A 13369-nucleotide genomic window follows, 5' to 3' on the forward strand; every position below is an offset into this window, starting at 1 on the left:
TTAAAGCGAACATATTAACGATCAGGGTCAGGGATGGATGGTCATGACAGGAAGTGGGGGCAAAAGTCGTTTTGTCACTGGTTGTACAGCTGTTGTTATCGGTCACCTAACTTGTATCTTGGTTGAGTGTCCTTCTGTCTAAAGTGTCTTCGGGGTTAATGTGTCCGAATCAGAAGGTTCAAAACGAGTCACGGCCAACAGTCTTATATCCTCAAAATGTTCATTTTGTTGACCAAAGGACTTTCCCGCATTTGGTCCACTTTCAAGATTGGTAGTGGGTAGAAGCTTCATATGTGCGATGGTCCGTGTTGTAATGACTAGGGCGGAAAACGGCAAAATGCCTGATTTTCGATTGTTTTGAGTGTGATGTATCACTGTTGGAAATTTGGGGGGGAATCCTCACCAGGTTTTGGTACTTGATTTGCCTGCCTATCATTGAGCTGAGCTTGATTCTTGACTTTGTTTTCACTTTTGGTCAACATTGATCTGTCTGATTTGTCTGTCTGTGTAGATTTTGACTTGGTTTTTCACCTGGTCCTTTACTCATATCGGACTGGGTTTGGCATGTGGAGCCTGATTTGTTTTGACTGGCCCTTGACATGTTTTGATATCGTTCTCACCACGTTTTTATCGATCTATCATCTGTCGTTCTGTCGACTTTTTTATCTGTCTATATGTGTGTATTTTATATATATATATATATATATATATATATATATATATATATATATATATATATATATATATATATATATATATACAGTAAAGTCTCGTTATATCGATATCGGATATATCGATAGTCCCGGTTATATCGATATTTTTTCGGACTCCCTTGAATATCGATATAACGAGACTTTACTGTGTGTATATATATATATATATATATATATATATATATATATATATATATATATATATATATATATATATATACACACCCGGTTATATCGATATTCAGAATCAGATCAGAATCAGAATCATCTTTATTGCCAAGTATGTAGAACACACAAGGAATTTGTTTCCGGTAGAACACGCTGCACTAGTATCGTTGTCAAAAAAACTGCTAAGTGGCACTATACAGTTCCATTTTGGCTACTGTTGAATATTTTTTATATCGATATTTTTTCGGACTCCCTTGAATATCGATATAACGAGACTTTACTGTGTGTGTATATATATATATATATATATATATATATATATATATATATATATATATATATATATATATATATATATATATATATATATATACACACACAGTAAAGTCTCGTTATATCGATATTCAAGGGAGTCCGAAAAAATATCGATATAACCGGAACTATCGATATATCCGACCCTGTTTGCATGTAATTATCCCCGTGCGTGCATAGAAATAGTATCGATATAACCGGGACTATCGATATATTCGGTATCGATATAACGAGACTTTACTGTATATATATATATATGTATATATATATATATATATATATATATATATATATATATATATATATATACAGTAAAGTCTCGTTATATCGATATTCAAGGGAGTCCGAAAAAATATCGATATAACCGGGACTATCGATATATCCGACCCTGTTTGCATGTAATTTTCTCCGTGCGTGCATAGAAATAGTATCGATATAACCGGGACTATCGATATATCCGATATCGATATAACGAGACTTTACTGTATGTATATATATATGTGTGTATATATATATGTGTATATATATATATATATATATATGTGTATGTGTGTGTGTGTGTGTGTGTGTGTGTGTGTGTGTGTGTGTGTGTGTGTGTGTGTGTGTGTGTGTGTGTGTGTGTGTGTGTGTGTGTGTGTGTGTGTGAAGTGCATTAAACACATGGCTTAAGTCCTTCGATTCCCGGGTGTTCAAAGCAGTGTGCTCGTTCGTCCCTCCCCCCGCTGCCATCACCCCGCTCGGCTAATGACAGTGCCGGAGGCGCGGGGTGATCCATCCGAGTCTGGGGCTTGTGTCGCGCTGCCACATGTCTGTCAGACCCAGGGCCACTCTGATAGCTTCTGTCAGGCACTTATCGCCAACCAGAGGGCCGGCGAGGCATGAATGGGGGATGGGGAACAAGTAGCAGAATAGAGACGAGTTGGGAGGAGGGGCAACAACCCTGGCCCGGCTTTGTGTAAACAGGTTAATCGACTGATCCATTTTAGCGGCTGACTTTTTTTAATTTATCAGTCTCCTCAAAAGAGCTGCGGGAAGTGCTTGAATAATTCATCAGTGGAGGCCCTAACCTGCTGAACGGCGTGTTTGTGAGCAAACAGTGTGGGCCCCCATCCATGCCGCTCACCCATCTTCTGCGTAGGAGGGGTGGTTGGAGGAAGGGGGGAGTAGACGGCGAACGTTAACAGACGAGGCTGGGATGGATTATTGGATGCACACAAGCATATTACTTTCCTGCAAGAAGAATTTATTCCCCAGTGAGGAAATCCATTCGTATAACCGTGCTTTGGTTCCTCAAAGCGCACCGTAATTCACATTTTGGCATGCAGACGGCGGCCCCAGTGGACTGAGGCCATGCTGATATTTGACCCCACCACCCCCCTCACTACAGGCGATGTCTGTTGGTAATCACGGTCATCTGTTCCTTGTTAATCCGTCCGATTGGGCTGTTACCTGCAGTCGTCATTCAGGAATGGGAAACCGAGGCCGTGGGATATATATATATATATATATATATATATATATATTATTTTATTTTTTTGCAGCCAAGTAATTGTCACAGCGGGCCAAAACAAACAGCCAGCCACTGGACTTGTCTGCTGTGTACATACACAAGAGGCATGTGGAGGAAAGTGCAAATGGACGATGTCTTAATAACCTCAGCCTGCTGCTTATAAGGTCCACTTATGGAAGCCATTTTGCATTTTAACAAACTATTACGCCAGAAACCTTCGACTGGGGTCGAGCTGTTTGAATATTCCTTCGTTTCTGAGGCACTTTCAGATGCCGCGGATGTTTAACAGCAGCCTGAAAATGCAATGTCACAGTTGATTTGTGTGTGTGTGTTTATATATAAACATTTATATACAGTGATTCCTCAGCTTTCGAACTTAATTGGTTCCCACAAAGTGTGTGTAAGGTGAAAACTGTGTCTTCCAAACATTAATTTCCCGTAGGAAACCATTAAAATGAGAATAATTCGTTCCCAGGTCCCCATAAAACAATTTTCTACTAAATAAGCCTTAAAACTACACAAAATATACGTTATTTTATGTACAATAAATGTGCTTTTGTATTGTAATTAAAGAAATAATCTGTACTGTGTAATTAAGTCGTGATGTAGTTTACTCTTGATGATATCTGAGTGAAGTTGCCGTGCTTTTTCGGTGATAATATCCTCACTAACATGGTCCACTGCGAGCTGCTTTTCCTTAAGTAAACAAAAGTTTTTCAACCTCTTCTATTTCAACCTCTTCTTTTCCTAGACACGTAGCAATGGTCGATTTAGCGTACTGGGACGCTAAGTCACACAAACGCACACCTCGTTCATGTTTCTCGATGATCTCCTCCTTCTGCTCGACCATAATTTTTTTTTGTGTCCTCTTCGGCTTAACACTGGCCTGTGGTGGGGTCTTTTTCGGTTACATCATAGCGAAAGTACTCCACCCGATAACAAACCACATCTGCACTCAAAGGGGGTGTGGAAAGTGGTGATGAAAACTAGGCTACTGTGGCGCTGTTTGACCGTGTGGTTTGGTGTTCATCCGCCGAAAACTAGTCCGCCAGCCACCGTGCCGCTATGTGGTTCGGTTCGTCCGCCGAAAACTAGTTTGGATGCCAATATTATATTCTTGCGAATTTAATGTTTGTAAGGCAACATGTTCCTGGGCTAAAGCATTCGTAAGCTGAGGTAGTACTGTATATATGTATTTGTATATATATATACACACACACACATACGCCTGGCCGAGAAATGGTCTGACTCGCGATTCTCATATGTTAGGCAATTTGGTGGCCCTTTAAATCTAACAGGTCAAGTACTGTTTGTCGACAAATCATGTGACCAGTTGCCCCCCCCCCACCTCCACGCCCACCCCTCCCCACCGCCCTTGTTATTTAATCCTAGTCAGTTTCTCGCCTCGCTTCTCCAACTCTGCCGACGGCTCCGGGCAAACACCTCGTTGCATGCCACTGACAAAGCAGGCCGAGAGTGTCCTTAAAGTGGTGCTACACAAGTCCGAGTACCTGTAATTGTGTAGCGGCAGCGTCAAGCTGGCCTCTCAAGGGCAGAGCTGTCATCTGCTGAAAGTGACAGTAACCACCCGTTTTTATCTGTCAGCGGCACAACAACAAGAGGAAAGGGAAAAAAAACTCCTCCCAGCACACTATCTTTTTTTTTTAAGCGGTTGAATCGAGTTGACACCTTGTCTGCGTATTTGCATGCCGGCGCACGAGTGTGGGAGAGTGCGCTGCCAGTTGCTGAGGGCCCAGCGGATGAGCCACCTCCTGACCTCTGTGGGCCAGCTGTCACGTTGACGCTAAGCTACAGAGGAACGGGGGGGGCTCAAGGCCTTCTCACAAATCCCGTCAAATGTTGGGCCGCTATTGACATGGCTTATCTGGACAAACAGGGATTACGCAGGCTCGGTTGCGTTTCAGCCATTTCTGAAGGCCCTTCTTGAGCTCTGTCCCGAGCACGCACTCGAGTGCGTTAATACCGAGGCTCATAAAAGCCTTTATCTAACCGTCACCATTGCTTGTTGATCGGGTTTATTATTTTATAGGGGTCAATGTCTTTTCTTTTATGCAGACGCTCATCTATCGTGTTGTTAAGGACCATTGTATCCAGCAGTTCCGATAGCGCATCTGGGGTACAAATTACAATTGTTCACACCTTAATTCCGCTTAGAATGGCAAACCGTTTCTCCGTCATGCGTTTTGTAAACCATGGAGGCGTGATGGTGATTGTTTAGTCATGTAAACAATGTGATGTCACACTCGGCAAGAATTTAGCCAAACTAGACTGCTACGCGGTACCGTACGGAGCTGTCAATGTTGACATTGTTTGAAAACCCGGAAGACAAATAGATTTGGGGATGAATCGTTTTGATATTTGCGTTTCCTTTGCCTACATATTGCGATTTTTTTTTTTTTTTTTTGTTTATTGAAACACAAGTCAACAACAATGGTGGTTACACCCCGGCGAAAAATGTCAGCGTCTCAATAACTCATCTTGTGCCCTTAAGCACCAATTACTGCTTGACAATGATGTCTTATGCGGTTCACTAGTTGGCTTATTGTGGAAAGGTACTTCCGTCTGAACCGTCTCGATGGCAAGGTCCCATTGAGGCGTATATAGGTGTTGTCTTGGTCTCGTGATGTCAAAATGTGCAGCTAGCTAGCTAGCTAGCTAGATAGATAGATAGATAGATGAGTTTTGAAATGAACCCAGGTTGTGATTTGTTTCCCTTATGAGAGAAAAGCAACTTGTGCAAAAAGTGCCAAATCATTTAATAGTTGGACATGTGCAGTCACAAGCTTTGAAATGATCATGTTTACCTCATTCACTGCCATTCACGAATGTATTCGGGAATTGAAAATATGACGGAGAGCGCCATTCTCAAATTTGTTCGGGTTTTGTTTTTCCTTGTTTGGTTGCCGATAAAGCACTGGCCATGGCCTCTGGCAATGTTTTTTTTTTCATTTTCCTTTTCACATCTCCTTTTTTCCATGTTAGCGCTATGTTCCAGCTTCAGCTGTTGTTAAAGCGCTATAGAAACCAATATGTATGTATTGAATTGTATTTTGGACAGCTACCCTCGTTTTAAGCTCATATCTCCAGCAGCCCCATATAATTTAGGAATTCACTCTTTTTTTGGATTGGATTGGATATGCCTTTATTAGTCTCACAGTGGAGAAATTTACATTTCACAGCAGCAAAGTGATGAAAGGACTGAGAGTAGAAAAACAAAATACATGAGCTGCTGGAAAGGCAGCCACTCCTGCGGCGCCGTCTTGAAGTCAAAAGAACAAAAAAAAAAAAACTAAATAACAAATAATATGACAGCATAGAGACAATATGACCAAACAAAGACACAGAGAGACATTCATTCTTCAGGACTTGCTGTACCCTCTTTGTGATGACATGAAGCAGTTCTAGATGAAAGAGGAGAGGATCAAAGCGTCTTTCCACCAGTGGATCAGGGACATCATGGTGGAATGTGCACGTCGACTACAAGCTAAATGTTTAAAGCAAACACGCAGCTGTAGCATCCATTGACGAAAAGAGATTGTCTCACATCTCCTGTTCCACATAAATCTGCTTCAATTCCAAGCCGCAACAGTTCCACATACGCATCGGCGCTCTGCGCTGACGCTCCTTTCTTCTTATCGCGGGTTCCTCAAGCCATGCATGCATCCATCCAGCCGCAGACTGTCCAACAGCACTGACCTTTCCGCTTTTTCTGATGAAAAAGGAGAGTCTAAGGTTTCTAATGCTGTATTGAATGTTTATGTAGTCCTAAAACGCAATATGATGTGGGTCTTGGAATTCAAGTGACAATGACAAAAATCCTGGCACTGGAGCGGACACATTTTTGCAGGTCTGGTTGTGAATGAGTTAAGTTCACCTGGAAAGGCTTCATTGCATTTTAGGCCAATTCTGAACTTTCACCCTAAAGTAAAATATTCTGATCTTTATGTGAGTAGTACATTAATCTATAATAGAATAAACATAATCTGATTCATCATGCATCAATGTTTTTGGGTGTCCTGGATCAGGCATCCATTAGCTCAGACAAAAGCAAATTAACTAATTTAATAAGAAAGACATCTTATTTATCTACTTCAATTAGCATTAACTCAACAAGCAGTTTGGCTCACTGGTGTTTTTTTCTTTAAAAAGTTCACTATGAGAACTATGCAAATTTCTCCAAATCAAAAGTGGCATAAAAACATATCAGTGAAATGCTAAATCAGATTACAAAACATAGGCAGACTAAACGGCGGTGTCACTTCTATTTATTTGTTTTATGAAACAATGGCATGTAAACATGGGGATTTCACTTCTGAAGAAATTAACCAGACTAGGATTGCCGACTTTGTTGCTATTAACTCATTCACTGCCAGACAATGTGCAAAAATGTGTCCACTGCAGTGCCAGGGTTTTTGTCATTTTTACTCGAATTCCAGGAGCCAGAGAAGATTAAGTTTTCGGACTACATAAACATTCAATGCAGCGTAAGGAACCATAAACTCTCTTCTTTCATCAGAAGAAATGAGTTAATTCCTATGTTATGAGTCTGGAGTTATATGAGGTTGAAATGGGGCAGGTGCACAAAAGGGCAAATGCTGCCCCCTCGTGGAAGGAAAAAAAGATTACCAGGGATCTGACCAGCGCTTTATTGGCATCTAAACAAGAAAAACCAAACCCCCGAACAAATCTCGGAATAGCGCTCCACGTCATATTTTCAATTCCCGAATAAATTCGCGAATGGCGGTGAATGGATTAATGACACTGCAATTTGAATTGGGATGGTGTTTGAGGTCGAAATACAATCAACTTTCTGTCGCTGGACAACCAGGGTGTCAGTCATTTTTTGTCGCGGGCCATATTGTCATTCCGGTTTCCTCTCGGGGGACGTTATGAATTTGGGTAAGCCATTAGAATGCTCGAATCCCCTCCACATATTGAGCACCCAGCAAATAAATGAATAACTCGTTTTCAAATTTGGAGTAAAAAATAATGACTGTTCTTGTGTTTTACAATTAGAAATTATGCTCTTTAGCAAGCATCATGGCACTTGACCTGCGTCATTTGCTTTCGCGGGCTGAGTAAAATGCCGTGGCAGGCCAGATTTGGCCCCCGGGCCTTGACTTTGACACCAGTGCTGTACATGAAAAAACATGTATGTAAAAAAAACAACACATTGATGAACAAGATAAAGCCTCCAACCCACCCCCCCAAAAATCCTATATTTTCATCTGGCTGGCCAAGCTAAGTGGCTCTTCATGTTGCAGCTTGGGTCAGCGGATCTCGTTGTGTTGCACATTACTCCCCAATCTCTCTGGGGCTGCTCCGAGGTAATACATCAGGCTGCCAAAACAGCCTGGCATTTCTGCCATGTGTCATAAATAAGCTGGCGGTCCCGCATAGTACATTTCTTTTTTGCACGTGGATGTGCACTCGCGCGCGCGCGTACGTTGCTCCAAATGAAAAATTGTAGCAAATCCCTGTGATGTGTTTGTGTTCCGCAGTGGCCCTGGAATGAACTGCAGCTCATAAATTCCATAGATGATGTAGCTTTGGCACTGTTATTTTTCTGCTCTCAGTGCAGAGCTTGAACCTGAACACTCTCATCTTCCATCCCTGGAAGAAAAGAGCAGGCAGAGCAAGCCAGCTGTGCAGTGTTTTTACAAAGGGGGTGGGGGGAATGGATGACGCCCCCTTCAATCCCCTTCTGCACACCTCCTCCTCTCTCCATTGGCCCTCTCTTTCTCTCTCCCTCTCATTTTTTTTCAACCCAGCATTCATTTTGCACTATTCATGTGATCGACAGGCCGAAAATTCAATTTAATGACCTGCCTCCAAGCACGTAATATGATTTTAAAGCCTGTTACGGTCAAGGAGAGGTACCATTTGCATAATGATCCCAGCAAGATAGGGCGAGGGCTGCAGCCGTTGCCATGGCGCTTGCGAGACAGGCGGAGGAACGGAGGCAGAGCCTCTGCGGTGGAGGGGGGGGGGGTCGCATTGGCTTTTCACCATTAAATGGAGCACGAAAAAGGGAGCATCGCCTCCCGTAGCATTGCTAAGTTTATCGTGTCTTCCGCTTGAGGTCGTTTCTCTTAGTCATTTCTTACACAGTGCCCGAAATGTCACATGTAAGCAACAAATTTCGGATGGAGGGGGGGCACTTTGCGGGAATGCGGTCGAACATGGAGGTTAAGTGCGGGACGGCGCACTCTCCGGCGAGAGAGGATCCTCTCAATCCGGCAGCACTCTGCCTGGCTGCCGCCTCATATCCGTTTAGCGTGGAGTGCACTCTCGGCACAGCTGTGCACACCACCCCCCCCCCCCACCCCTTGGGCCCGCCTAATGTTTTAAATCTTTCAAATATCAATATCACGCTGTTTAGAGGATGTTGAGTCAAGCAGTTCTGATTGCCGCTGTAATTGACTTAATCGGCGTAAACATTAAAGGCGGAGTTAGGCCAAGCCACTGTCTGTCTCCTCGTTTCACGTCTCCTTTGTTTTGTGCTCCTTCTCTTGTCTTTCAGACGGAGATTGCCAAACGGCTCAATGCTATTTTAGCTCAAATTATGCCTTTCCTGTCGCAAGAGGTAAGATGTGAATGGAGGCCCTCGAAAATGCCGTCATGGTACACTTTTGACATACTTGATGCCTAGATTGTACCACTTTAGACTGAGTATGCGGTTGGAACATCCGTCGAACATTGCTGGTCGAGCTTTTGTTTGTTTGCAGCCCTAATTTCAAATAAATTATGATTAATTTCAGATTAATTCAATGAATTCATTCTGTCTCCCGAATTTTATTATCAAGATGTTTTACTGTACAAGGCACTGTTTTAAAGTCCAACACTCCCAATTGAAATGATCAGCTCTGCTTTACCTGATAACAATCCCGACCAGTCAAATTGTGAGTTGATAAAACATGATTGTTCCAATTCGCATTCAAGAAATTCTGAAACCGGTTAATTACATCCAGGCAGAGCATATAGTTTCTTCTTGTTATGAAAATATCGATTGGTTAGCTACCTAGCCTTGTATCTATTTGAGTTATTCCGGGTTCTCATGCTTGTGTGTTCATGTCGTCCCACAGCACCAACAGCAGGTTGCTCAGGCGGTGGAACGGGCAAAGCAGGTCACTATGACTGAGCTGAATGCCATCATCGGGGTACGTGGACTTCCCAATCTGCCTCTCACCGTGTGTACCCCCTTTTATTCATTTTTTTATAAGAAAAAAATACATTTTGGTTTGTGCCTAGCAGGCAAAAGACATGTTTGTGAATGCTATTCATGTATTCTATGTCAGCTACTGTTGATGCTATGCCTTTTGAAACTATTTGCTGCGATCTATCTGTTTATCTAGCTGTCTTTCTGTATGTCTATCTGCCTATCTACCTCTCTCTGTCTGTCGGTCTTATCTATCTGTCTTTCTGTTTGTCTGGCTGTCTATCTCGCTGTCTGCCTAATTACCTATCTCTTTGTCTAACTACCTGTCTGTCTAATTACCTGTGTGTCTCTCTGTCTCTCTGTCTCTCTCTCTGTCTATCACTCTTTATCTATCTATCTATCTATCTATCTATCTATCTATCTATCTATCTATCTATCTATCTATCTATCTATCTATCTATCTATCTATCTATCTATCTATCTATCTATCTATCTATCTATCTATCTATCTATCTCACTGTCTGTCTGTCTGTCTCTCTCTCTCTCTCTCTGTCTGTCTGTCTCTCTCTCTCTCTGTCTCTCTGTCTATCTAGCTGTCTTTCTGTCTGTCTTTCATCTATCGCTCTGTCTATATAGCTGTCTCTATGTCTCTTCTCTGTGTCCATCGCGCATTTTTTTTTTTGTCAATTTCACGCAGCCCCAGAACATATTTATTTACGTATTGATGTTTCTGGATAAATTCCAGAGCTGCATTAACTACAAGTGGAGCTCTGAACTCCCACTTCGGTCTCTGTGGCATCTTCACTGCCTTGTTGTGCGTTTATAAATGAGAGCCTGAGCGCTCTTGAGAATCCTCCTCTCAGCCGCTATTGCTATAATTGGTTAAGGTTTTAACGAGGAGCCTCGTCCTTCACTGCTGACCTGGATAGCGGTGGGAATGAAAAAGGCTGAGGGGGTGCGGAGGGGTTGATGACAAACGCAGGCAGGCTGAAGCTAACACGACGCACGCGGCAATAGGGCCATCCACGACTCCTCCGCATATGGGGGAGGCACTGCATCCATTGCAGCCTTCAAAACAACATCTGTTCCTCATTGATCAGCAGCAGTCTCCCACCGCTGCCGTGATTGGTTTCACCTTCCCCGCCGTCAATGATCGACTGCACTCGCAGAGTCTTTAGCGTAGGCCGGCCGCTCGGCCGCGTAGGCTGATTGGATGATTGGAGACACCTATTGGAATTCAATTGATACCTCCTCGGGGGACTTTTGGATGCATTTTTTCTCAGTGAGTGTCTTGAGACAATGGATTTTTATCCCCGTTGCACTCAGCCAGATGTTTTACTACACTTCGGCAAGGGTGCTTGGTGTCGATGAAACAGAACTGATCCGTAGCTACGCCGCTTTAACCGCCGTACAGCCTTGACTCTTTGCGTCGTGGATTCAGTGTGAAGGTGCCGTGGTCACAGGTGATTGTTCTGCATCTTTGATTGTGATTGTTTGGGATCAAAAGGGATCCCGGAAGGAGTATTTCCTCGTCGTTAGTTAGAGACACAAAACACACTTTGAGAACCTTTGAGTGAATTTCACTTCACTGTTAACTCATTCATTGCCAGACGTTTAAAAATGTGTCCACTCCAGTGCCGGGGTTTTTGTCATTTTCACTCAAACTCCAGGACCCACAGAATATTGAGTTTTAGGACTATATAAACATTCTATACAGCATTAAAAACCTTAGATACTCTTCTTTCATCAGAAAGAAAGAGTTAATTCCTACATTTTATGGGTCTGGGGTTATATGAGCTGGAAATGAGGGCGGCTGTCCAAGATACAATGCAATACGTAAAATATCGTTATATCGATATCGGTTATATTGATAGTACTTATTACTATTACTACTACTATTACTGCTTATTACGATACTATTTCTATGAACGCAAGGAGAAAATTTACATGCCGCAGGATCGGATATATCGATAGTCCGGTTATATCGATATTTTTTCCGACTCCCGAGAATATCGATATCACAAGACTTTACTGTACATACATATTGGTGAATCAGAATCGTCTTTATTGCCAAGTATGTAGAACACCCAAGGAATTTGTTTCGAGTAGAACACACTGCACTAGTATCATCATCAAAAAATTGCTAAGTGGCACTATACAGTTCCATTTGGGCAACTGTTGAAAGAGTTCAAAGAGTTAATGGCTTGGGGGAAGAAGCGATGAAAAGGTTTCTTCAGCCGTCATCTGTACTTCTTTGAAGGTGTCGGATGTATCGCACAACAGACTGCTTAGGCAACATAGGATTAGTTATGCTGATGAGGTGATACCAGAGCAAATAGGGCAATCAGGCTAGTCGACTGTCAGGTCAATAGAAGCAATCAGTGGAGCCGCAGGGAGTAGTCCTCTGTTCACCTCAACCCGAGAGCAGGGACCTATCACAGCAGAGTCCGACACCGCCACGTCTGGACAGTAGGGATATATATAAGGCCGAAACTACCAGTAAGACTTTAGTTCGCTGAAGAAGCATCTTGGATAAGAAGCGAAACGTCCGACTCCTTGAAACAAGTACAGATGACGGCTGAAGAAACCTTCTCATCAATGGACCACTCCTGTACGACTGAGAGCTTACACAGACATATTGGTTTAAAGAGCACTTTATCAACAGCTAAAGCTGGAACAGAGCGCTATCGTGGGTAAAAAAATGCTGCCCCCTTGTGAAAAAGAAGAAACATTGCCAGAGGTCACGGCCAGCGCTTTATCAGCACCCAAGCATGACAAAACAAAAACAAACAAAACCCAAACAAATTCGAAAATGGCGCTCTACATATTCATCATATTTTCAATTCCTGAATAAATTTGTTAATGGCAGTGAATAAGAGAAAAACATATTTCTGACAGAAATATCAATGGCTGGTATCAAGAAACATTTACTCCTCGATACCTTGAAATCAGCCCGCTATCAGCCCATTAGGATACCTGGTGTTGGTACTTACATAATAATTTTCAGTGCTATTTATATTATCAAGTATTATGAAGTATTCTGGCCTGCCCGCCCATGACCCGCTGGCCGCTCCTGGTGCAAGAGTTGGTGATGTAGCTTACTGTATGTTTTACCTTCCCATCTGTTATTCATTGAGGAGAAGCTCTGCAAGGCATTGCCAAAATCCTCATGCATATTGTAAAGTGAGGTCGGGTGAAAGAGCATGCCAGGCAGCCTTCAGGAGATGGCTTGCATGCCTTATTGATGCTGCTCAGGGCCATTAATAGGATGCAAGTAGGGCAGACGCGCGTGTCGAGATGGCTGCGAGTGGTTCCGGTTTGAGTTCCTAATAGACTAAATGTCAACTAAGCCCGGATGTACTTTTCCTGAAATATGTGCAAATGTCTTTTTAATTGATTGTAAACTGAATGACGGCTGTGTTTTTGCGCATGCACCCAGAACCGGAAGGTAGTGCAATATACAGTATGCGCCAGAAAGCTGTCAGG

General features: G+C 42.7%; 1 protein-coding gene across 1 annotated transcript in view; it reads left to right on the plus strand.

The window, feature by feature from the left end:
• tle3a (TLE family member 3, transcriptional corepressor a) overlaps nt 1-13369 on the plus strand; it is a 38503-nt gene that overhangs the window by 6485 nt on the left and 18649 nt on the right. The window contains exons 6-7 of the mRNA XM_088996333.1: nt 9248-9310; nt 9810-9914. Coding sequence (XP_088852459.1) covers nt 9248-9310; nt 9810-9914 — 168 coding nt within the window. The remainder of the gene's footprint in view (nt 1-9247; nt 9311-9809; nt 9915-13369) is intronic.

This window comes from Hippocampus bargibanti, linkage group LG05 (assembly GCF_051943395.1).
Source record: "Hippocampus bargibanti isolate YZ-2025 linkage group LG05, ASM5194339v1, whole genome shotgun sequence".
Taxonomy (NCBI): domain Eukaryota; kingdom Metazoa; phylum Chordata; class Actinopteri; order Syngnathiformes; family Syngnathidae; genus Hippocampus; species Hippocampus bargibanti.